We start from the raw sequence: 21,223 nt of genomic DNA on the forward strand, positions 1-21,223 counted from the left end.
GAATGAAATTTGTATTATTTTTCAATAAGTTGATGGTTATTTAAATATAAAGAGGTCCACGAATTTGGAGTTAGAAAATCCCTAAATATTCTAGAATCACAGATAGCTAAAAAAGGAAACTAAAATATCCTGATTCTAAAAATTGAATCCATTATTTCCTAAAATCATGCCTACCTCAAAGTAAAAAAAGAAACAAGAGAATTTGTAATTTATTACTTCCTCATAAAATTCGAAAATTAAAATATAATAATAGATAAGAAAGGTAATTTAGTAATTTTAGAAGATTGCTTTAATTGCACCAACCAATTTCCTTGATGAGTCAAAAATTGGGTCATCACCAATTTAGAAAACTCCATTCAATCCACGCAATTTGTAACATGTTCTCTTTGGCGAATTCTTCTAGATTATGGAACTTATAGAGCATCTTCCAAGGATTCACCTCAACCTAAATATTGTGAATCAATCCATTGAGAGTTTCCTTAAACTTTTTAGTCGTGCCCACATCATGGTTGCTGAGAGAATAGGGGAAAGTGAAGGAATATGTGTATCTTAAAAAGATTACATTCAACCAAGATAAAATTCACATAATGATTCTGCAAAGCGAAGAAATTGGTATTTACAAATCCATATGAACATGCCTAGAGCATATCTCACCACTGTATCCTTCTTCCACTTTCACAAACTTGTAAAGAAATTTATTTTCCTGCAGACCGACTTTTACCAATTTGGATAAATGGTTGTCATGTGATTTTGCTATGACTAATGGCTCCGTAGTCACTACCTCAAGTAAATTCTCTGCCAATGAAATCTTGTCCTCCTCCTTCATCGCTCCTTCCAATTTAATGAACTTAAGGTGATTTAATCTTGTATGCTGAGGAACTTCACTTAAGCGTTTGCTTGTGCTCCGGCCGCTGTAGCCTGTAGGATCAATCTGCAAATTGTATAGGCAGGATAGATATAAAGCATTGTGATGAGAAGCAGAATCTAGGGTGCACAACTAGAAAGTTAGAAGTAGAAAATCTAGTCTGAAAGAACTCACACTTATGAAAAGATTTTCCAGAGAAGGACACATCTTGAGGAAGGAGAGCAGAACAATAATGTTATATTTATCCATGGAATTATCAATCCACCATAACTCTTCTAAATAATCTAAACATGAAGAAAATCTAGTGTGCAGATTGATCTCTTGGTAACCAAACATTTTGATTGGCATATGCTGCATAAAAGACCAAACCAGTCAATACCAGAAGCATACAAGCTGAAAAACCATAAGAGATGAGGAAGTACAAAAAAACATACCTCCTCAAAAGTCCATCTACGTAGAGTAAGAATTTGAACTTTTTTTATGGCTGACACAAGTTCCAAGTAACCCGAGGGATCAGAGGCTAGGCCTCCTTCAAAGTCGAGCATGGCATCTTTCAGGCATAAAGAAGATGCACAAGTAAACTTCGGAAAGAGCCCACGAAATCGAAATTTATCAAGGTTAGAAGCATTAATGCGGAGAAACTTCAGATGGAGACAATTAAAAATCATCAAGTGCGAAAAGCGATCAGAGGCATCAATGTGTAAGGAATGTAATCCAGGGCACCCTTTGATTATCAAGTTTTCAAGAGACTGGAATTTTGAAATTGTAGAGGAAACTGCCTCACTAGTAAGATTAGTCACTGATATTAAATGGAGAGTCCTGATCATGTTAGAAGGAGAGACTGATGTTAATGGAGGATGTGTGAAAACAGAAGTAGACCACCGGTAAGTCTTCAAGTGCCCACCAATCTCACTTGGAGATTCATCCCTTTCTGTGTGGAAATCCAGATGAAGTGCCTCATTAGGCACAATGGTGGCTATGAGGAAACTACCCTGGCCAAAGTTAAATCGAAGCCCCCTACAGTTCTTTAGCGGTACCAGTTCAGATTCGAATTCATACCTCCTTGTTGATAGACCAAGTTGATGTGCGTCATCAAGGAGGTAACAAATTTCCCCACAAATTTCTTCCACAGACCCATCTTTCTGTGTGGTTTGGAGTGCTTTTTTCCAAAGGCCTCTCCATCTGGTTGAGAGGAGACTGGCTCTCACTGCACATCCGAAAGGGAGTGAGGAAATGATGTGGCCCAGAATATCATCAGGTAAGGCACTAATTAAATCATCCGACGTTTTTTCTTCAATTGCATCCCTGTTCCAGAAGAGGGATTCAGAATGATCAGAATTCATCAATGAGAAAGAAAAATAGCAGAGTAGATTTATTACCCTTTCGAATTTGCAACTGTGGGGATCGAAATTGTTTCTTCCGCCATGCTGCTGTTGTTGTTTCTTCACTTTGTTCTGGTTCTTCTTCCCTATGTTGGACTCACCTCTTTCAGGGACTATGGATGAGACTGAACGGCTTCTATGGGTGGAAGTTCTGCTAATCTGCTGAGAAACTCACCTTGATAATAAAATCTTGGGAAAGTTAGGTTTTGGGTCGGCGTGGAAAATATATGATTTTGATAATCCAATTTTACGTATTTCAAAATTAATAATGTAATTAGAAAATATTTGGAGAATCATGCACTTTCAGCTTATATGTATTTTAATGCCAAAAATACCCTTCACCTTGCCAGCTAAGCGTTCCACATCTGAAAATTCAGAAGAGAAAAAACCCTCCGAAAAACCACAAAGCCAATATCTCTCTCATATACTGCTTTTCCCGTTCTCTCCCATTCTCAATCTCAGAAACCCAAAATGCTGTAAAACCTAACCTCTTTCATTTCTGTAACATTCTCGTCTCCCATTTTGTTGATAAACATCAACAGCCCAAAACCTAACGTTCCCAAAAAAAAAGTTATAATGCTGCGGACGAGAAGAATTTATCAGGTGGATGTGTTGGTAAATGAGAAACGAATCAGAAGGAAGAGACACGAGACTACGGGAGGAAACCGGGAAAGGTGATATCCTTTTTGTTCCCAAATTACTTGATCCAGAAACCCTAATTTCTGAAACGAAGATCAGATCCGGGGAAAATTGGTGATCGGAATCAATGGTGGGTGCATCGAGCTCATGGTCTCGCGCACTGGTTCAGATCTCACCTTACACCTTCTCCGCCATCGGCGTTTCCGTCTTGGGTGCCGCTTGGTACTTTCTCTTCCCTTCCTCCCTTGTAAAATCCACTAAAAGAAAACAACTACTAAAATTTTTGCATTCTTGTCGAACCAGCGGAGGTTTAGGTTAAATTAATACATTATATTTGTTTTTTTTTTTTTTTTTTTGTTGGATCGTTGTTTTGATGGTTGCGTTATTGCTGCATTTTTAAGGGAATTTATATAACTGGAAGTAGTTTAATTGGTGTTGCCATCAAAGCTCTTCGGATTACTTCAAAAAATCTGATCAGGTGAGTACTTCAACTTTCTTTCTTTCTTTCTTTTTTTCTCGCTGGTTTTATGGATCATTGATGCGGTATTACATGGACTGGCTTATTAATGAGAGGTAACTGACAACTTCCATGTGTAAAAAAAATTGAATTATGCCACCACTTACTAGATTGTCCAGGCATAGGTTACATGGTCGTAGGATAAGCTGATACGCCTATTTACCATCAATATCAATGAGTGTCAATTCTGAAATCTTACTGAACATACATTTGGACAAATCAATATCAATATTTCGGCCAATATTTCAGTATGGTTCATGTTGATATTCTATAATATTATTGGTATTCCTCATTTACTTTGATGAGCTGAAGATTTTTGTGCTCATTTCCTATGCAATACTTGCTTGTTTTGAGCTTAATTTGAAGACTCATTCAAGATTGATGCTAAATTCACAAAGTTTCGGCACTATAGAATTGTAATAGACTTTGTTTTTATTTTTTTTCATTTGGATTACAGCCTGTTTGTTTCTTTGGATTATTCCAGCTACTTCAATGTGTTGGAATTCATTAATATTGAAACCCTAGCGTTTTTTAGCGGCCATTTATTCTTTTATTTTTTTTTGTCTCTTGCATTGTAGATATGTGCCTAGTGGAGTGAAGGCTGGTTCTTATTATAAGTTTTTATGCATCTTTGAAATTCTTGTTTTTCTCTGTCATCCAAGATGGGTACTTGTTGACTGTTTAAGTACATGATGTATTATCATCTGTGGTATGCATCCTCTCAGAAGGTATAAGGTCTCTGAAAGGAAAAAATAGAGTAATGAAGAATATGCATAAAGCTTCTGGTCATAGCAGTTAAAACATCTATTGAAATAGGTCCAGAACTATATTTCAAACTATAATTCCCTTTGTACTTCATCTGAAGTTGATGTTAGACAATACAATGCCTGTAATTGGAGTAATAAGAACTTCTTAATTTCTTTGGTTGTATAGCCCCTAGTTGTGATCTGAAGGGAATATGATCACAAGTTATTATAATCAGTTTCTGATAAAAATTGAGACGTGGACAAAAAAAGTTAGAAAAATAAATAATAATAATATTAAAGTGGCTGAATACCAAAGCAAGCTTAAAGTGGCCGAATACCAAAAATAGCATGAAGAAGAAATAGAGGAAGAGAAAATTATTAAGAATAAATTGACAAAGTCTACATAAGCTTAAAGTGCCACAAGCTTAAAGTGGTTGAATACCATGCTGAAAAATTGCATGAAGAAGAGATAGAGGAAGAGAAACAAGAACAAAGCAAACTCCTTCACAGTTTTATCAAATAAACAATCTAGTCTATTTGATGTAGAGCATGTTAACAAGAAATGAGCAAATTTATTTGTTGGGAATACTTTTTGTGAATAATTGCAAATCCAGGGCTGTGATAAAAGGAATGATGATGGTGCGAGTTTTGGTCCATATAAACAAAAGAGTATGGCTATAGCCTGTGCTAGCTAATAATTTGGCAAAACCCCTGTAAGGGTTCCACACATTTGAGGCGTAAATCAGTGTATGAGCTATTGGATTTCAAATCAGGGTTTGACTTGAAATCATTGGAAAGTGCTTGAAATTGAGAAGATGGTGTCTTTGGTTGTATTTGATTGGGTTCTAAGCATTAGGATTATGGAAAGTGAATTAGGAATGCTGATGATTGAAAGGAGTTGAAGAGGTTGTCGTGCAGCCATAGAATGAGGCATGGCAGAAAGAAAGAGGATGAGGAGGGTTTTGAGAACGCACCCAGGGTAGTAAAGGGGTGGTAAGAGGTCCAGAGGAAGAAGAGGTGGAAATGTTGTATACATGCCAAGTTCATTTAAGCTATCAGGGAATCAGCCCCTAGGGCAATAACGACTTTCTTCACCATTGCAGTTAGTGAAGAAAGGATTGTCAATACTTTGTTCACAGTGTTGTTTAGAAGAAGACGATGTAAAAAACCTTGTTGCTTTGCAATATTGATAGGAAATGGCTTTTTGATGGTCATTCTCACAAACAGTGTCAAATTGTGAGGGCAAAATAATTCTCTTGACAATGATAGAAATTAGTAGGAAAAATATCTTTTATAACTAGAAGAGTTATAGCATAGGAAACACATCCTTTATAACTAGAAGAGTTATAGTATATAAAAACTCTCTCCCAAGTCTATTTGAAGATTCATCATTTGTCTCCGATGGAATAACCAACTATAAATTACATGGGATATGAGATAATGGGGATATAACTATTAGAGCATAGTTAAAAAATAATGGAATCAAATCTAAAGATAGTGAGGATCAGATGCAGTTATATTGTTGTAGTTATCCTCTCAGTACTCAGATATATTGCACTTTTTGTTTTTTGCCTTGTTGGACTCTTGGTTTCCTTGGACTCACATTTTGCAAAGTTATTTATACAACATTGATTTCAATTTTATAAAAAAAGTCATTAATAAAAAAGCCCCCCCTTCACTTGCTAATGATGGTCAGATATGAATTACCACCAGACTAGACCTCATATGCAGTGAGTAGTGCGGTTATTTGTTCTCCCTTGTGCCAGCCTTGTTCCCGCATGTTTACTTAGAAATTGATGAAACCTCTCTAATGCTTATGTGAATGTCTCACATTGCCGATGCTTTGTAATTTCACTGCAGGAGAACAGAAAATGAATAAACTTCCAGCTATCAAATTGACTAGGTATGCTGCATATTGATTAATTTTATCCCTGGAAATTGAATTCTAATACTTGTAGCAAGATATTTTGGAACATTTGAATATGTGAAGTATTTGGAACCTTTAACTAGGGCCCTCTGATCGCTGATATTGTATCTTGCAACTTCAATTGATTAAAACCTGAGTTCATAAAAGAGGCTTGGATTTGGCAACTTCGGTTGAGTTGGGTTTTAGACAAATGAACTTCATGTTTAGATTGAGCTTGGATTGATTTTCAATCTGATATGACCCACCAGAATTACACCTTAAATTTTATGCCATCTTATTAGTAGAGTTGTCATTCATTTCCTTAAATCAGTTCCAACTTTTTCTATCAACTGATAAACGAATTGATCAAGAATGCCTATCATAAAATAAAAAATAAATAAAAAACAACGAATTAGATACTAATGGTTCCCTATTCTTACAGTATTTTATACTGGTGTAATTGATCCATTAATATGTAGTACAACATAATATATTTAAAATATTGAACATGGGAACCTGTCTCAGGTTTTGAGTAACTGGCAATGTTCATAGTTTTTGGAATCTGCTCACAAATATACCAGATAATAGGAGGATCTACTGTGTCCCATAGAGTGCTACTAGCCTACCACAGTATTCTTTATCAGTTTTTTATATAAATAAGATATTCAACTGCCAGGATTAATACATCTCAATGGTTAAAATTTTCACTTAATCACTATACTAAGTTTCTGTTTATGTTGCTTTGCTTTCAATCAAAAAGTGGTGTGCTAAGTTTGCTTATTATCATATTATCATTTGAGCTCTCTCTTTCCCTGTACCCCGTTTCTCATTTATTGGGATGTGAGAGAACAATTTTGTTGACTTCTGGTCAAATCTGAGTGATATTAACATTCTGATTCCAGTGTTCTTTAGCTTTCAGCAGCATTCTGCTGGAAATTATAGTTGATATAAAGTTGTTTATTGTCTAATTGTTTGACCTGTTCTGTTCTCAAATCGGAGAGGCTTGCTAATCCGGGATTTGCAATTCCACTAGTTTTTTTTTTTTTTTTTTTTTTTTGTGTTTATGATCAAACGAGCTAATACATTAATCTAATTCCAATTAATTTACTTGAGTGATACTAGTTGTTTCAACATGCAATACATGATAAGTTTTTGGTAAAAAATCTTTAGTTTTTGTTGACTTTATTGCATAGGTCTTATTTGGTAGATTTCTTTGTACTTTTAAGATAATAACTATTATTTTTTCTTTTATTTGCAGTGAACAAAAAGGTTTCAGCTAACAAATTGAAACAACAGGCGGTCAAGGCTTCCTACGAACATGAAAGGCAAAAATATGTTGAAACTTCTCAATCAATACCTTCTTATTCTTGCCCAAATGGGGGTATTATTTCTTCTCATTATTTTCCTTGTTAATTTGGTTACAATTGAAGTGCATTGCATTAGCATTGAGTCCATAGTTTTGATACTTATTCCATTGGTTTTGAACTTTGAAGTTTATTTAGACAGTGTAACTTGTCCAAAAGAAAAACAGTGGAAAGTTCAAAATTCTGAACCATGTTTACTTCATCCTGGAGATCCTCCTAGAAGACTAATTTTCACCCAAATGATTAGATGTTGTCAAATATTATTTGACTATGTGGCTTATTTCTACAGGTGCGGCCTTATAAACTGTGGATTGAAATGGAAAATATTGAGAAAGGGATTGTAGAAATCATTGCTCAGAATAATATAAAATGGCTTGTTATGGGAGCTGCAGCAGATAAATATTATTCAAAGTATTAACCATCTATTACAAGTTCTTATTGTTGACTGCATTGATTTATTTGATATTGTTGTAGAATTACTCGAGGCTTCCACCTTAGGCATTTGGGATAAAAGTTTTGTTGAATTTAGTGGAATTTATTGAAGCTTCTACAAGAATTATCCAATATTAGTGCACAAGTATTGTTGCTCTGTAGGAGGCCTCTTGATGTAGCCTAGTCGGTTATAAATTGCTATGAAGATTAACCCAATTTTAAGTCATAAAAGATCAGCTCCTCGTAGTGCTATACTTTTCTTTTCAGCATTTTAGGAATTAAATTGGCAGACATATCTTTTCAATATATTTCTCAGGCAGTTGATAAAGTTGGGTTATTTCTTTTGTGTTAGAATCAATGTTGCTCTGGCGCTTCAAAATATGTGATACATGTAGAGGGTTATGGATTGTGAGCTATCAATGGGAGCATCCATCAAAGAAAAGAGGAACACATTCCTAGTATACAGGAAGTTCCACAGTATACTTTCTTAATTTGTTCCTCTTTTGAATGATATCTCAAAACAAGCAAAGCACTCACATTGCATATGCTATGTTGTTTTAACAAATCATTTACCCAAGCTATGAAAAAAAAAAACAAAAGGAAAATTGGATGCTTTGATAATTTAGCCATGTCTTTATATTTGAGGATTAGATGAATTGATACCTAAACACATTGGAGATTGATCAAACTTATGTATCTAATTGAGAAACTTATTGGTGTGAGCTAGTTATTTAATATTTTATAAGTACGTATTCTTTAAAAGAATTTGAAGACTGTAGCATGTAACAGCATGATTGAGAATGAAAATTTCAGCAAAAGGAAGAAAATGTTTATTTAAAATTAAGTCTCGTGATTTTAACTCAAGGCATTAGCTTTGGTATGTGCATGTGCAATTAATTATAATTAAGGTATTGTTTTTAGGCTGATAACATTAAAATGCCCTGATAACCTTAAAATGTGCAGATATCAAAATAGGTCAAACTTATACCAATTTAATTGATGCATTTGCTTTCAGTTTCTAAATTTACTGATCCAGTCTCATGAAGATTGCAGGAAAATGGTTGAGGTCAAGTCATTCAGAGAAAAAGGTGGAGCCTGAGGCATCTTTTGAAATTTTGACCAACCCAGCGTGGGTGGTTCCTGCTGAGGAGAAGTTCATTAAATTTCTGGAAGAAAGCAGATATGTCCCAGGGGAAAAACTCATAAAGAAAGAAAAAAATGTGCATTTGTGTTGAGCTAGTACAACATGAATAGATTTTGTGACTCTTTTGTATTAGTGAACTATGTTTTGTTCTTCACTTACCTTACCACCCCCTCCCCCACATTTCTCACATGCAAAATAATGTTCTCAAATCTCTCCCTCATTGTAACTGTGTAAATGTGGATCTAATTGAAATCGGTCTTGTTTGTTTCAATCCAGTAGCTTGATTTTTCTTCCTGTCTTTTATGATGGGTTATGATGTTGAATGATGCTTATATGATAGAGTGTGAAGCAAATCCTTTTGTGTGCACAATTGGGGATAGATAGTTTTCATTGAAAACAAATCTCTACTCTTGAGTGCTTTAAACTTTTTCATTTCTTTCACTTTGCTGAGAAATTATTGTTTGGGATTCACTTGGTTGTGTGTGTGTCTATTTGGAGAACTGAACATTGGGTACCTCTCTGCAAAGATGCTCTGAAATAATTGGAAGACAACAGCTCTAGATGATCTTTTTGGTTTCCAATCACACACCACCACAAGAACAGAATCTCAGATAAGAAATGATGAACTTTTGAGCAATTTTTTATTTTGTTCTGGCCAATAGGAATATCTCTGATGGTATTGATAGGGAAAAAAAATAGACACATTTTCCATAGATATAGTTGTTAGCTTTACATTTCAAATAAAACAGATTCCAAAGCTTATGATATGTCTAAAATTTGAGTTGCTATTGAATATTAAATGGAACTAGTCATACCATTCATATTTTGTTTCAAATTAACTATTGCTAAGAAGAATTTCCTGAATACACAATCCAAGCAATGGGGAAATATTTCTTTAAATTGTCTCTTATCATTCCATATCTATTCTCAAGGAAGGTTGTGAGTTGCTGTTTAAAAAGAAAAGCTGCATATTTGGCTTCAACTTGTCTCAAGTCATCCAGTCCACCAAGCACCCGACCATTAAGAAATGAGAACCCAGCACTTTGTGGAGATGCACGAAGCCCCTAAAAATGTAAGGCAGCAAATGAGAAAATAGAAACATAAACAAAAAAGGAAGCTATATCAAATGTCCTGGTTGGTGCACAAGATAAAACAAATCCCATTTCTTAGTTGATACATCCTCCCAAATAAAAAAGCTGATGTTGATTTCCTATTAATTTTCAATCATTCTTCTAGTGAAATATCTTGGTCCCATTAAGCAAATTCAATTCAGTTTACCAGGTCCAACAAGGGGATTGACAGTAGTCACTATTTTCAAACATCCAAGATATAGAAACCAAGTAAAACAGAGGTCGGTTATACCTCTATTGCTGCACCTATTGTCTGAATGATACGATCAAATACACTGGTTCTTTCAACCTCAAATGACCTTCATTGGAGAAGGGATTTGTAATTCAGGCAAGCAGCAATAGGCCTGCCCCCAGAGAATCCTAGATCTTGTGAAATAAACTTGATTAGCAGGTCTTGGTTTTCCTGCACCAGAAAAAATAATTAGCATGAAGAAAGAGGAAGACTGAAAGAGGATATCCACCTGCTGCTTTTCAATGAGAGATTTCTGGGGCTTTTCCTCAGATTGAGGTTCCCGTGGAGAAGAAAGGGCAAGACTTGAATCCTGAGACATTTGAAAGATGGTGGGACACAAAATACAATTGTGGATAATAAAACTTAAAATTGAAAATCAAGAAAATATTATAGATTATATGTGAGCAAAATTTTGGTGGTGGACTTTCTCCCTTCTGGAGTTCCATTAGTTAACATAGGGGACTAGCTGATCTACAACAACTCTAAACACCCTAATTGATGGACTATATATGTATAATATATACATTTATGAAGAGGGAAAAAATATCTACACTACCCTTAATCGCTTCTCCAACTGCAATCTCCATGTAAATTCCTCCACCCGTTTTTGTAGCTTGTCCTTAGCTTCTTTAAGGGCCCGTGTTTCTCTTGCAGCCTAAAAAACATAGACAAAGAATCAACACTAACCTTCATTCCTCACTCACAACGAGTTTCATAACAAATGTGCTCAAATAATAAATTAATATTAAGAAAAGTAAACTTTCAGCTATACTCATCCCTATACATACCTTTTCAATTATAAAATTGATATCACTTACCCCAAACAAATTTTATTCCCTATGCATATATTACCTGATAGAAATCCTTTGATATTTCTATTTTTGTTTTAGGACTTTATTGTTAGTGTGATATATTGTTAGTAAAATTGGTATTTCTATTCAAAATCATATTACGATATTTATGAAATAGTATAATTGGTACTATTCAAAAGAAGAAAATGAAAATAAGAATATTTTGCTCTGGTGAAAATGGTTACCTTATTTGAATTATAATTTCATATCGTTTAGTCAAGAATAAAAGTCATCACTTGCAAAAAGGGAAAATATTTTCTATGGGTAAAAAGACTATCTTATCCTCTGGAAGTACTTTTGAGATATTAAGATTTAAACCCATCATATGGGGAGGAAAGATAAGCCAAAAAAATTTAAATATTAAATTTAATTTAACTAATTGATAAAATAAAAATATATAACTCATTTAAAGGATCTTATTTTAATTTTACCTTAATTTAATATCACACTGAATTATTCATATAAAAGAAATTTGAAGAATAAAAATGCAAATTAAAAGTTTTTAGTTCCTAAAAACCACTTATTATGTTTTACCTTAAATGAAAAAAAAATCCCATCTACTTAACAAATTAAATGGGTTTTGATCAAAATTAAGTGATAAGTAGTATAAAATTTATGTCATAAGATAAAATTCATGTTATCAAACATTATTATAAAATGAAATCTATGGATTTTTCAATTTTTAATAAGTAATTGTTTTATTAAATACCCTCTTAATTAATATTTTATATGACGTTAAAAATATTTGTGGGCAATATGTATTCAAGAAAAGAATGATATGCAACTATTGTTTAAATTATATAATGTAGTGGAACGAGCTTCAATGCACAGTCATAATAGGAAAAAATATTAAACAAAATTTAGCACCTAAGGGCCCTTAAGGTAGTACCTAAGGAACAGTAGCAAAAAACCATTAGTGGACCACATGAGGACTCAAGAGAAGCACATAATGGCATGGTTTAAGGGTCACAAAGGAAGACCCGAGGCTTGGGAGAGGTTGAGTTTAAGTTTAGCTAAGGTAGTACCTCAAGGCCACTAAGGTAGTACCTCAAGGCCATTAAGGTAGTACCTAAGGAACAGTAGCAAAAAACCATTGGTGGACCACTTGAGGACTCAAGAGAAGCACATAATAGCATGGTCTAAGGGTCACAAAGGAAGACCCGAGGCTTGGGAGAGGTTGAGTTCAAGTTTACCTAAGGTAATACCTAGGGTCCCTTAAGGTAGTACCTTAAGGCCACTAAGATAGTACCTCAAGGCCATTAAGGTAGTACCTAAGGAACAATAGCAAAAAACCATTGGTGGACCACATAATGACTCAAGAGAAGCACATAATGGCATGGTCTAAGGGTCACAAAGGAAGACCTGAGGCTTGGGAGAGGTTGAGTTCAAGTTTAGCTAAGGTAGTACCTAGAGTCCCTTAAGATAGTACCTCAAGGCCACTAAGGTAGTACTTCAAGGCCATTAAGGTAGTACCTAAGGAACAGTAGCAAAAAACCATTGGTGGACCACATGAGAACTCAAGAAAAGCACATAATGGCATGGTCTAAGGGTCACAAAAGAAGACCCGAGGCTTGGGAGAGGTTGAGTTCAAGTTTAGCTAAGGTAGTACCTAGGGTCCCTTAAGGTAGTACCTCAAGGCCACTAAGGTAGTACCTAAGGAACAGTAGCAAAAAACCATTGGTGGACCACATGAGAACTCAAGAGAAGAACATAATGGCATGGTCTAAGGGTCATAAAGGAAGACCCGAGGCTTGGGAGAGGTTGAGTTCAAGTTTACCTAAGGTAGTACCTCAAGGCCACTAAGGTAGTACCTCAAGGCCATTAAGGTAGTACCTAAAGAACAGTAGCAAAAAACCATTGGTGGACCACATAATGACTCAAGAGAAGCACATAATGACATGGTCTAAGGGTCACAAAGGAAGACTCGAGGCTTGGGAGAGGTTGAATTCAAGTTTAGCTAAGGTAGTACCTAGGGTCCCTTAAGGTAGTACCTCAAGGTCACTAAGGTAGTACCTCAAGGCCATTAAGGTAGTACCTAAGGAACAGTAGCAAAAAACCATTAGTGAACCACATAAGGACTCAAGAGAAGCACATAATGGCATGGTCTAAGGGTCACAAAGGAAGACCCGAGGCTTGGGAGAGGTTGAGTTCAAGTTTAGCTAAGGTAGTACCTAGGATCCCTTAAGGTAGTACCTCAAGGCCACTAAGGTAGTACCTCAAGGCCATTAAGGTAGTACCTAAGGAACAGTAGCAAAAAACCATTGGTGGACCACATGAGGACTCAAGAGAAGCACATAATGGCATGGTCTAAGGGTCACAAAGGAAGACCCGAGGCTTGGGAATGGTTGAGTTCAAGTTTAGCTAAGGTAGTACCTAGGATCCCTTAAGGTAGTACCTCAAGGCCACTAAGGTAGTATCTCAATGCCATTAAGGACAAGAATCATAGAAAGGTTTGGCGGGCAGCTCCTCTCTGTTTATTTTGGACAATTTGGAAGGAAAGAAATAGGATAGTCTTCGATAACGAGGCTTTGTCGACTCAAAGATTGAAAAACTCTTTTGTTTGTAATCTCTTATCTTGGGCTAATTCTTCTATAGTTGTAAGCCCTTTATCTTTGTTTAACTTTGTGGATTGGTTGGGTTCTTGTTGAGGGCCGGTGAGTGCTTGTGTTTTTGTTGCTTGTTTTAGGTGTCTCCTGTATACTCCCTGTATGCCCTGGGTTGCCTTTCAAGCTCCCTTTCTCTAATATATCTTTGTGCTTTTGCCTATCAAAAAAAAAAAAATGACATTAAGGTAGTACCTAAGGAACAATAGCAGAAAACCATTGGTGGATCACTTGAGGACTCAAGAGAAGCACATAATAGCATGGTCTAAGGGTCACAAAGGAAGACCCGAGGCTTGGGAGAGGTTGAGTTCAAGTTTAGGTAAGGTAGTACCTAGGGTCCCTTAAGGTAGTACCTCAAGGCCACTAAGGTAGTACCTAAGGAACAGTAGCAAAAAACCATTGGTGGACCACATGAGAACTCAAGAGAAGCACATAATGGCATGGTCTAAGGGTCGCAAAGGAAGACCCGAGGCTTAGGAGAGGTTGAGTTCAAGTTTAGCTAAGGTAGTACCTAGGATCCCTTAAGGTAGTACCTCAAGGCCACTAAGGTAGTACCTCAAGGCCATTAAGGTAGTACCTAAGGAACAGTAGCAAAAAACCATTGGTGGACCACTTGAGGACTCAAGAGAAGCACATAATGGCATGGTCTAAGGGTCACAAAGGAAGACCCAAGGCTTGGGAGAGGTTGAGTTCAAGTTTAGCTAAGGTAGTACTTAGGGTCCCTTAAGGTAGTACCTCAAGGCCACTAAGGTAGTACCTAAAGGCCATTAAGGTAGTACCTAAGGAACAGTTGCAAAAAACCATTGGTGGACCACTTGAGGACTCAAGAGAAGCACATAATGGCATGGTTTAAGGGTCATAAAGGAAGACCCAAGGCTTGGGAGAGGTTAGTTCAAGTTTAGGTAAGGTAGTACCTAGGGTCCCTTAAGGTAGTACCTTAAGGTAGTACCTCAAGGCCACTAAGGTAGTACCTCAAGGCCATTAAGGTAGTACCTAAAGGCCATTAAGGTAGTACCTATGGTATAGTCCCTAAGAAGCGATACTACTTCCCAAAATTAGCTTTTGAAATATTATTATTGTGCCAAAACTTGAGGTGGGTCATTGGATGAATGGTTCTATAATTGAGAAGTGCTCACCAAAATCATCAAATCAATTTCAGCCCCATATGTAAAAGTGAGGCTTTATTTATCTACTTTCCAAAAAATTCACGGAAATGTTCATGTTGTGCCAAAATTTGGAAGTGGGCCTTTTAATGGATGGCCATGTATTAGAGAAATGGTCAACAAAATGATCTAATCTAAGACCTTTTTTTCCCAAAAATACAGTCAAAAGTTTACATGGATCATTTCATCAGTAGCCATATAGTTAAGAAATGCTCACCAAATCATTAATCAGATTCAAACCCATGTGTAAAAATGAGACATTCTCCCAAAAACACATTCTCAAATTTACTTGTTATGCCAAAACTTCACCTAGGTCATAGGAAGAATGGGCTAAAAATGCAGAAATGTTCATCAAAATCCTCAAACCCACACCCAAAAGATAGAATTTTCTCTCAAAATTTGAACTAGGATATTAGATGAATGGTGACCAAAATTATCGACCGAATTTGTACCAATGTGTAAAAATGAGATATTTTACCAAAACGGATCCGAAAATGTACTTGTAGTGCCAACAAAAATCAAAAGTGGGTCATTTGGATATGAATGGTCAGCAAAATGCTATAAAAATTTCACATCTCAGTAAACTTCAGAAGGAGTTGAATTCTGAAATAGATCCCATAGCACAGAACCATATGGGACTGCAAGCCCTGGTTAATCTAATTCCACGTATTACTACTATGTCCTCTACCCTTATGAGCTATTTTTATTCATATTCAGAGTGAGTGTACAAGGTGATCAGTGAGGAGGGAAAACTCAGTAATATGGGGTGAACAGGCGATGCTTTTCATACATGGTTAGGTCAGATCCAAATCCATATGTAAAATGACAGCCCTTTGCCCAAAAATCAAACAAACACCTAAGGTAAAACCCACTGAACGGAGAACCACATACCTCATGCCATGTTTCCTCTGATCGGGTTCTTTTCGGTTCAGATTTGAGTGCTGATTACATGGCCAATTTTGGAGACCCGTGGCTGCTTACATGGAGACCGTGGTGGCTGCTGACAAGGAGAACAAAAGGGAAATTTTGGAATAACTTTTCCAAACAGTAATTAGTGCACAAAAAAAATAATATTCTGATCATTAATGGACAAAGCCCGTATTCCAGGTTCTATGGGTTTCATTCCCATATAACCTTCAAATGGGCTTCCTAAAACACAACTTCCCCCTTAATTTATCAATATATGACGAGAAAGGTCCAGTCCTACAAATTTTCTACCGTACACTGAAAATTCTTTCTCAATAGGCCCACAAATTTTCTGATTTCCCAGTAGAAATATAGGATATTTTTAAGCACCACAACCTTAGTGATAGCATTTAAGATCTACAATTTTTTTGGTACACTTAAAATGATTCTAACATCATTTCAAGTGCTGAAAGAAGCAATGAACTTATTCTATATTATAAATAATTGAATTTATTCCCAACATGTTTCTCCACAAACAAGTTCTTCCTTTTTACAATTCCAACACATAAATTTAACACAACCAAAACAGCATCCATTTCGACAAAACCCTTATTAGAATGAACCATCAAATCTTAATTTACAAACCCATCTCAACAATTAGATCCATCCAAGAAAACAGAGAAGTATAATTTTCACATAACATCCAAAGATGAAATAGATATCTACAATTGAATTTAATACGAGCAAACAAATAAAAAAAAAATTAAAAGAAATAATACAAAACCTGTAGGAACAAGAGGAACATAAATTAATATTGACGGTGTTGCCGAAGCCAATACCTCCAATACCACTCTCTTTCTGCAATTCAAAAAAGCAATCGAAAATTAATCAAACACCCATTTACATAAATACGGAGAATAGAAAAACGGGTACCAAGGAGAACAGACCTATGTGGGGAAATCTAGAGGAGCCGATTGGGGTTTGGGTTGGGGTTGCTGGTGGTGATGATGCGGCGGTGGCTTTGGAGGCAATGGCGTGAAAAGATTTATGATGTCTGAGAAGAAGAGAAACAGAGGTAACCCTACCAGAAGAAACTGAGCTTTATCCATTGGAAAAGAAGGCTGGGTGATCGAGCGAGTGAGACTCTGAATTTTTTTGGTTTTGTAGGCCTTCTGATGTGGACGCTGAAGTGGCTGAAGAGAGAGGGCAATTTCGGAATGAAATAACACCTCACAGCAGAGTGCATGAAATCCCTAATTTTTTTGTCATCAGTGTACGTATTTTTTTTTGTGTAAAGTTGGGTTTCGAAAATGTTATTATTTTGGGGTGGGCAGCCCAAGCATAACTTCAGAAGCAAGAAATATGATTTGACATGGTCAATGAATGCAAAAGTCCTTGCAATGACGTCATTGGTGTTGAAAATTGATGCTCAACCAATCTTACTAGTGTGAATGGGTTGAAATCTTTTGGTATGGACTGTATACTTTTTGCTAGTTTTATTTTCATCATTCATAAGAACCTACGTACTTATTAGTTCAATAATCTACTGTACGTGCACACAAGAAAGTTCCATCTGCAAAAGAGGTGACATTGGTGCTGGAAGCAGGTGGTAATACATTTGCTCTTCTGAGTAATTTCAGTATGTAGATTTGCAGCTTAGTTTTCTCCATTTGTAAGTCCAAGTTAAAAGGGGTGTCGAGATTTCCAAGGATACATTTTGACATCCAAAGAAAACCGACATTTGCCTGATCAGATACATTTTGTCTGTTTCATCCCCAAGGGACATTAAAAGAGTTGGATGGAAGCTTGGAAATGAAGAAAGAAAGTTTGATTTTTTCTATTGTAAGATTCCAATTTTTCTATTGCTGAAGTTTTCTGTTTGTCAGTTTGGAAGGCAGCTTTCCCTTGTTCACTGCTGGGAACATTTGAGAACATTTGAAATAAAGATTGTTTGCTAAGGAGTTTGCTTTCATATATCTATATGAGCATGTTTAAAACATAGCTCACTACTACATTCTTCTACTTCCACAAACTTATAACATTGTCGCCTTTTCTGATCCTTAGGGACCTCTGCCAATCTGCATATCCGACTTTCATGTGATTTTGCTACGATTAATGGTTCCACACTCACCAACTCTATCAATGAAACCTTGTCCTCTTCATTCATTGCTCCCTCCAATTTAACAACTTTAAGATGACGCAATCTTTTAAATCCAGCTACTTCACTTGGCATTCACTTCTGCTTGGTGTGCCATAGCTTCTAGGATCAATCTGAAAATTTCATTGGCAGGACACACAGCATTATGATCAGGATCAGTGATTAAGGTGGTCAATGAGGAAGTTAGCCAAGAAAAATGTGTTAGAAAGACACTCACAGTTATGAAGAGTTTCTCCAAGGAAGGACATAATTTCAGGAAGGAAAGCTGAGCATCAATGTCGTATTTGTCCAGGGAGTTATCAATCCACCATAACTCTTTTAATTCATGGAATAGAAAGGTTGAAGGTCTTGTGGACAGCGTCGGTCCAATCGCTGCCTGCAGCAAGTAATTCAGAAACAAGATTTTCATGTGGAATAAAAAACCAAAACAATCAAAACTAGGGTGCACTTAGGTTTTGTGTAACCACTGAAACATACATCAAAAGGACTCCATCCACTCAGTGTAAGAATTCGAACATGTGTTATGGATGATGATACTGAATCCAGATCCATGTACTGAAAGACACAGTAGCTTGGGTCCCCTCTAAAGTCAAGCATGGCATCTGCTTTTCAGCTTTTGTAGTATCAGAATCATACATATTCCTTCTGTGTTGATTTTTCTTCTTGTTTCCGTTCTTCCTCGTGCTGGTCTTAGCTCTTTTACTAATGAGATGAAACTGCACGTCTTCCATGGTTGTGACTTCCACCATTTAGTACATATGCTGCTCATGTATTGGAGGGTAGTGAAAAAGGGAAAAGAAAAACAAATTCTGAGACTGCAAAGGAGCTTTTCACATAGTTGATTTAACATGGCTCAAAATTATGGGAGCAAGAAACATCGTTTGACATTTGATAAATATAACCAAAATGTTACACTGAAATTGGTTTCTAACACAAGAATAGTTTGGGACAAAAGATACATTTACATGTCAGCATGAGCATGTTTGGAACATAGCTTGCCACTCTCCTCTTCATTTACTTCCACAAACATGTAGCGTTTCATCCCTTCCTGCAATAAGGGAGACTCTGTTTTTCCATCCCTATATAATTCCAACATCTGATCTCCACATGATTGCCACAGCTGAGACAAAGATACCTCCTCCAATTTCCATATCTGGTTCTCATTTGATTTTGCTATGATCTTCGTCCTCTTAGTGGCCACATCAAGTAAACGAGCAGCCAGCAACATCATGTCACATGCTTTCATTACGCCCCCCAACTGAACAACTTCAAGAAAATGTAATCTTTTGCAATCAAAATCTTGAATTGAGTATCTTGCTCTCGGGCTGCTGTAACTTGTGGGGTCAATCTGCAAATTTTATTGGAAGGATTCAAGATGTTGTAATGGTTAGAGAAATGATCAGTGCTAACGTCAAATGCTGTAATGGCTGTAATGTTTGAAAGAAACTCACGTTAATGTATAGTTTTTGCAACGAAGGACATTTTTTCAGGAAGGAGATGAGAGCATCAACGCTGTGTTTGTCTACTGCATTGTCGATCCACTGTAACTCTTCTAATCTATAGAACTCAAAGGTTGGATCTCTTAGCCAGGTTGGTCTTGGCCGCTGTCTGATCACTGCCTGCAGCAAGTAATACCGGGCAAAAATAAAATAAAAATTGAATATGATGAATATAAAAGACTACACCAGTCAGTACCAGAAGCATAGGAATTGGGAATCAGAAGATAAGCGGGAGTACAAAAAACATACCTCAAAAGTCCACCTGCATAGAGTAAGAATTCGAACACTTCTAATGGCTGATATAAGTGAGTCCCAATGCATGTCTGTAAAATAATCATAGCCTGGGCCTCCTCTAAAATCAAGCATGGCATCTTCCATGTCTGGGAAATATCGATGGCCAAAAGATCCATAAGTAAAGCTCGGAAGGAGCCCACGAAACCGAAATTTGTTAATTTCACTAGGTGTAAAATGAAGGGACTTCAGTTGGAGACAGTTCCAAATCGTCAAGTGTGAAAAGTAAGAACAGGCATCAACACGTAAAGAATGTAATCCATGGCACTCTTTGATTATCAAGCTTTCAAGAAAATGAAATTTTGAGAGTATGGAAGAAACTGCCTCACTAGTAAGATTAGTCACTGCTATTAAATGGAGAGCCCTGATAGAGTTGGAAGGGGAAGCTGTTGAAATGTACGGATCATCATGTATGTACCGCCAGGGCCAACTGGGAAAATAATTAGTCTTCAAAAGCAAATCAAAATCAATGGGAGATTTATACTTCTTAGAGTAGAAATCCAGATGAAGAGTCCCATTAGACAAAATGGTAGCTAGGAGGAAACTAGAATGCCCAAAATTAAAACGAAGCCTCCTAGAATGTTTTATCAGATCAAGGATAGAGCTGAATTCTTGACCCCTAGTTAACAGACCAAGTTCATGAGCATCGTCAACGAAGTAGCCAATTTCCCGGCTAATTTCATCCACAGTTCCATCTTTCTCTGGGGTTTCAAGTCCTGCTTTCCAAAGGCCTCTCCATCTAGTTGAGAGGAAACCGGTTCTCACCGCATCTCTCAAAGGGAGTAAGGAAATGATGCGTTGAAGCAGGTGGTCCGGTAACATGCTAATTAAATCATCTGCAGCTCTTTCTTCAATTGCATCCCTGTTCCATAAAAAGATTATCTATCCTCAAGATAAATTCAGAATTCATGGATGGTGAAACAAAAATAGCAGATTAGATTTATTACCTTTTTGTATTTGAAGTTTGGGGATCAAAATTGTTTCTTCTTCTGTCATGCCCTGGATCATGCTTCTCTTGTTGTTTCTTCGTTTTATTTCGAAGCTTCTTCCCCATGTTGGGTTCACCTCTTTCAGAAGCTACAGCAACTCCTATGGAGAAACTTCAAGTATTTTAATATATGGATAATATGTTTATGCAGAAGTTTCAACGAGGTTTCCCCTTAATATTAAAATATTAATGGAAATTAGGAAAGCAAGGCTTATATTTGACGTTATTATTGAAGAACAAGTCCTCATGGTTAGGTCATGGGTGTCGAATATTGAGATGCATTCTCCCTGATCCATCCCCAAAGGACATAGCAAAAGCTGTGGAAACTTGGAAACGAAGAAAAAGTTCGACATTGGATTGGCTGTTTCTGTTTTGTTGGTAATAAAAAGGATCAATGAGGTTTGATG

General features: G+C 36.4%; 2 protein-coding genes and 2 long non-coding RNA genes across 14 annotated transcripts; 1 reads left to right on the plus strand and 3 right to left on the minus strand.

Annotated features, from left to right (window-relative positions):
- Positions 1-543: 543 nt before the first annotated feature.
- On the minus strand, positions 544-2,359 carry LOC100247830 (F-box protein At2g39490). Its single transcript, XM_002279504.5, has 4 exons — positions 2,245-2,359; positions 1,300-2,170; positions 1,040-1,216; positions 544-931 (listed from the first exon to the last, which is right to left on the minus strand). The coding sequence occupies exons 1-4, from the start codon at positions 2,289-2,291 to the stop codon at positions 617-619; spliced, it is 1,410 nt and encodes a 469-aa protein (XP_002279540.2). The 5' UTR covers positions 2,292-2,359; the 3' UTR covers positions 544-616.
- A 634-nt stretch (positions 2,360-2,993) lies between these two features.
- Positions 2,994-9,266, plus strand: LOC100855139 (uncharacterized). Of its 5 annotated transcripts, none has more exons than XR_009467530.1 (6): positions 2,994-3,108; positions 3,288-3,364; positions 6,010-6,052; positions 7,314-7,436; positions 7,709-8,328; positions 8,898-9,266. It is a non-coding gene; the product is annotated as an uncharacterized LOC100855139 (long non-coding RNA). The 5 variants fall into 5 exon arrangements; XR_009467529.1 differs by having other exon boundaries at positions 7,709-7,830; positions 8,204-9,266; XR_787170.3 differs by having other exon boundaries at positions 7,314-8,328.
- A 496-nt stretch (positions 9,267-9,762) lies between these two features.
- On the minus strand, positions 9,763-17,109 carry LOC104881146 (uncharacterized). 4 transcript variants are annotated; one of them, XR_787165.3, is made up of 6 exons: positions 16,828-17,101; positions 16,665-16,738; positions 15,866-15,971; positions 10,914-11,012; positions 10,358-10,667; positions 9,763-10,059 (listed from the first exon to the last, which is right to left on the minus strand). It is a non-coding gene; the product is annotated as an uncharacterized LOC104881146 (long non-coding RNA). The 4 variants fall into 4 exon arrangements; XR_787167.3 differs by having other exon boundaries at positions 10,358-10,528; positions 16,828-17,092; XR_009467528.1 differs by having other exon boundaries at positions 10,358-11,012; positions 15,866-15,974; positions 16,828-17,109.
- A 705-nt stretch (positions 17,110-17,814) lies between these two features.
- Positions 17,815-21,171, minus strand: LOC100258248 (F-box protein At2g39490). Of its 4 annotated transcripts, none has more exons than XM_059742209.1 (6): positions 20,776-21,171; positions 19,787-20,690; positions 19,490-19,657; positions 18,516-19,386; positions 18,256-18,414; positions 17,815-18,151 (listed from the first exon to the last, which is right to left on the minus strand). In XM_059742209.1, the coding sequence occupies exons 1-4, from the start codon at positions 20,880-20,882 to the stop codon at positions 19,000-19,002; spliced, it is 1,566 nt and encodes a 521-aa protein (XP_059598192.1). In that variant the 5' UTR covers positions 20,883-21,171; the 3' UTR covers positions 17,815-18,151; positions 18,256-18,414; positions 18,516-18,999. The 4 variants fall into 4 exon arrangements, with proteins under 4 accessions (XP_059598192.1, XP_059598194.1, XP_059598191.1 ...); XM_059742211.1 differs by having other exon boundaries at positions 17,815-18,414; positions 19,787-19,917; positions 20,158-20,690; positions 20,776-21,170; XM_059742208.1 differs by having other exon boundaries at positions 17,815-18,414.
- Positions 21,172-21,223: the final 52 nt, after the last annotated feature.

The sequence above is a fragment of the Vitis vinifera genome, chromosome 13 (assembly GCF_030704535.1).
Source record: "Vitis vinifera cultivar Pinot Noir 40024 chromosome 13, ASM3070453v1".
NCBI lineage: Eukaryota > Viridiplantae > Streptophyta > Magnoliopsida > Vitales > Vitaceae > Vitis > Vitis vinifera.

Bases quoted from the DNA above. Each gene is read 5' to 3' on its own strand.
- LOC100247830 (XM_002279504.5), bottom strand. From the start codon at position 2,291: ATGGCGGAAGAAACAATTTCGATCCCCACAGTTGCAAATTCGAAAGG. The intron at 1,217-1,299 runs GTATGTTTTTTT...TCTTTTATGCAG, and splicing joins GTAGATGGACTTTTGAGGAG to CATATGCCAATCAAAATGTT. The intron at 932-1,039 runs GTGAGTTCTTTC...TACAATTTGCAG, and splicing joins TGGAAAATCTTTTCATAAGT to ATTGATCCTACAGGCTACAG.
- LOC100258248 (XM_059742209.1), bottom strand. From the start codon at position 20,882: ATGGGGAAGAAGCTTCGAAATAAAACGAAGAAACAACAAGAGAAGCAT. The intron at 19,658-19,786 runs GTATGTTTTTTG...TACTTGCTGCAG, and splicing joins TATGCAGGTGGACTTTTGAG to GCAGTGATCAGACAGCGGCC. The intron at 19,387-19,489 runs GTGAGTTTCTTT...TAAAATTTGCAG, and splicing joins TGCAAAAACTATACATTAAC to ATTGACCCCACAAGTTACAG.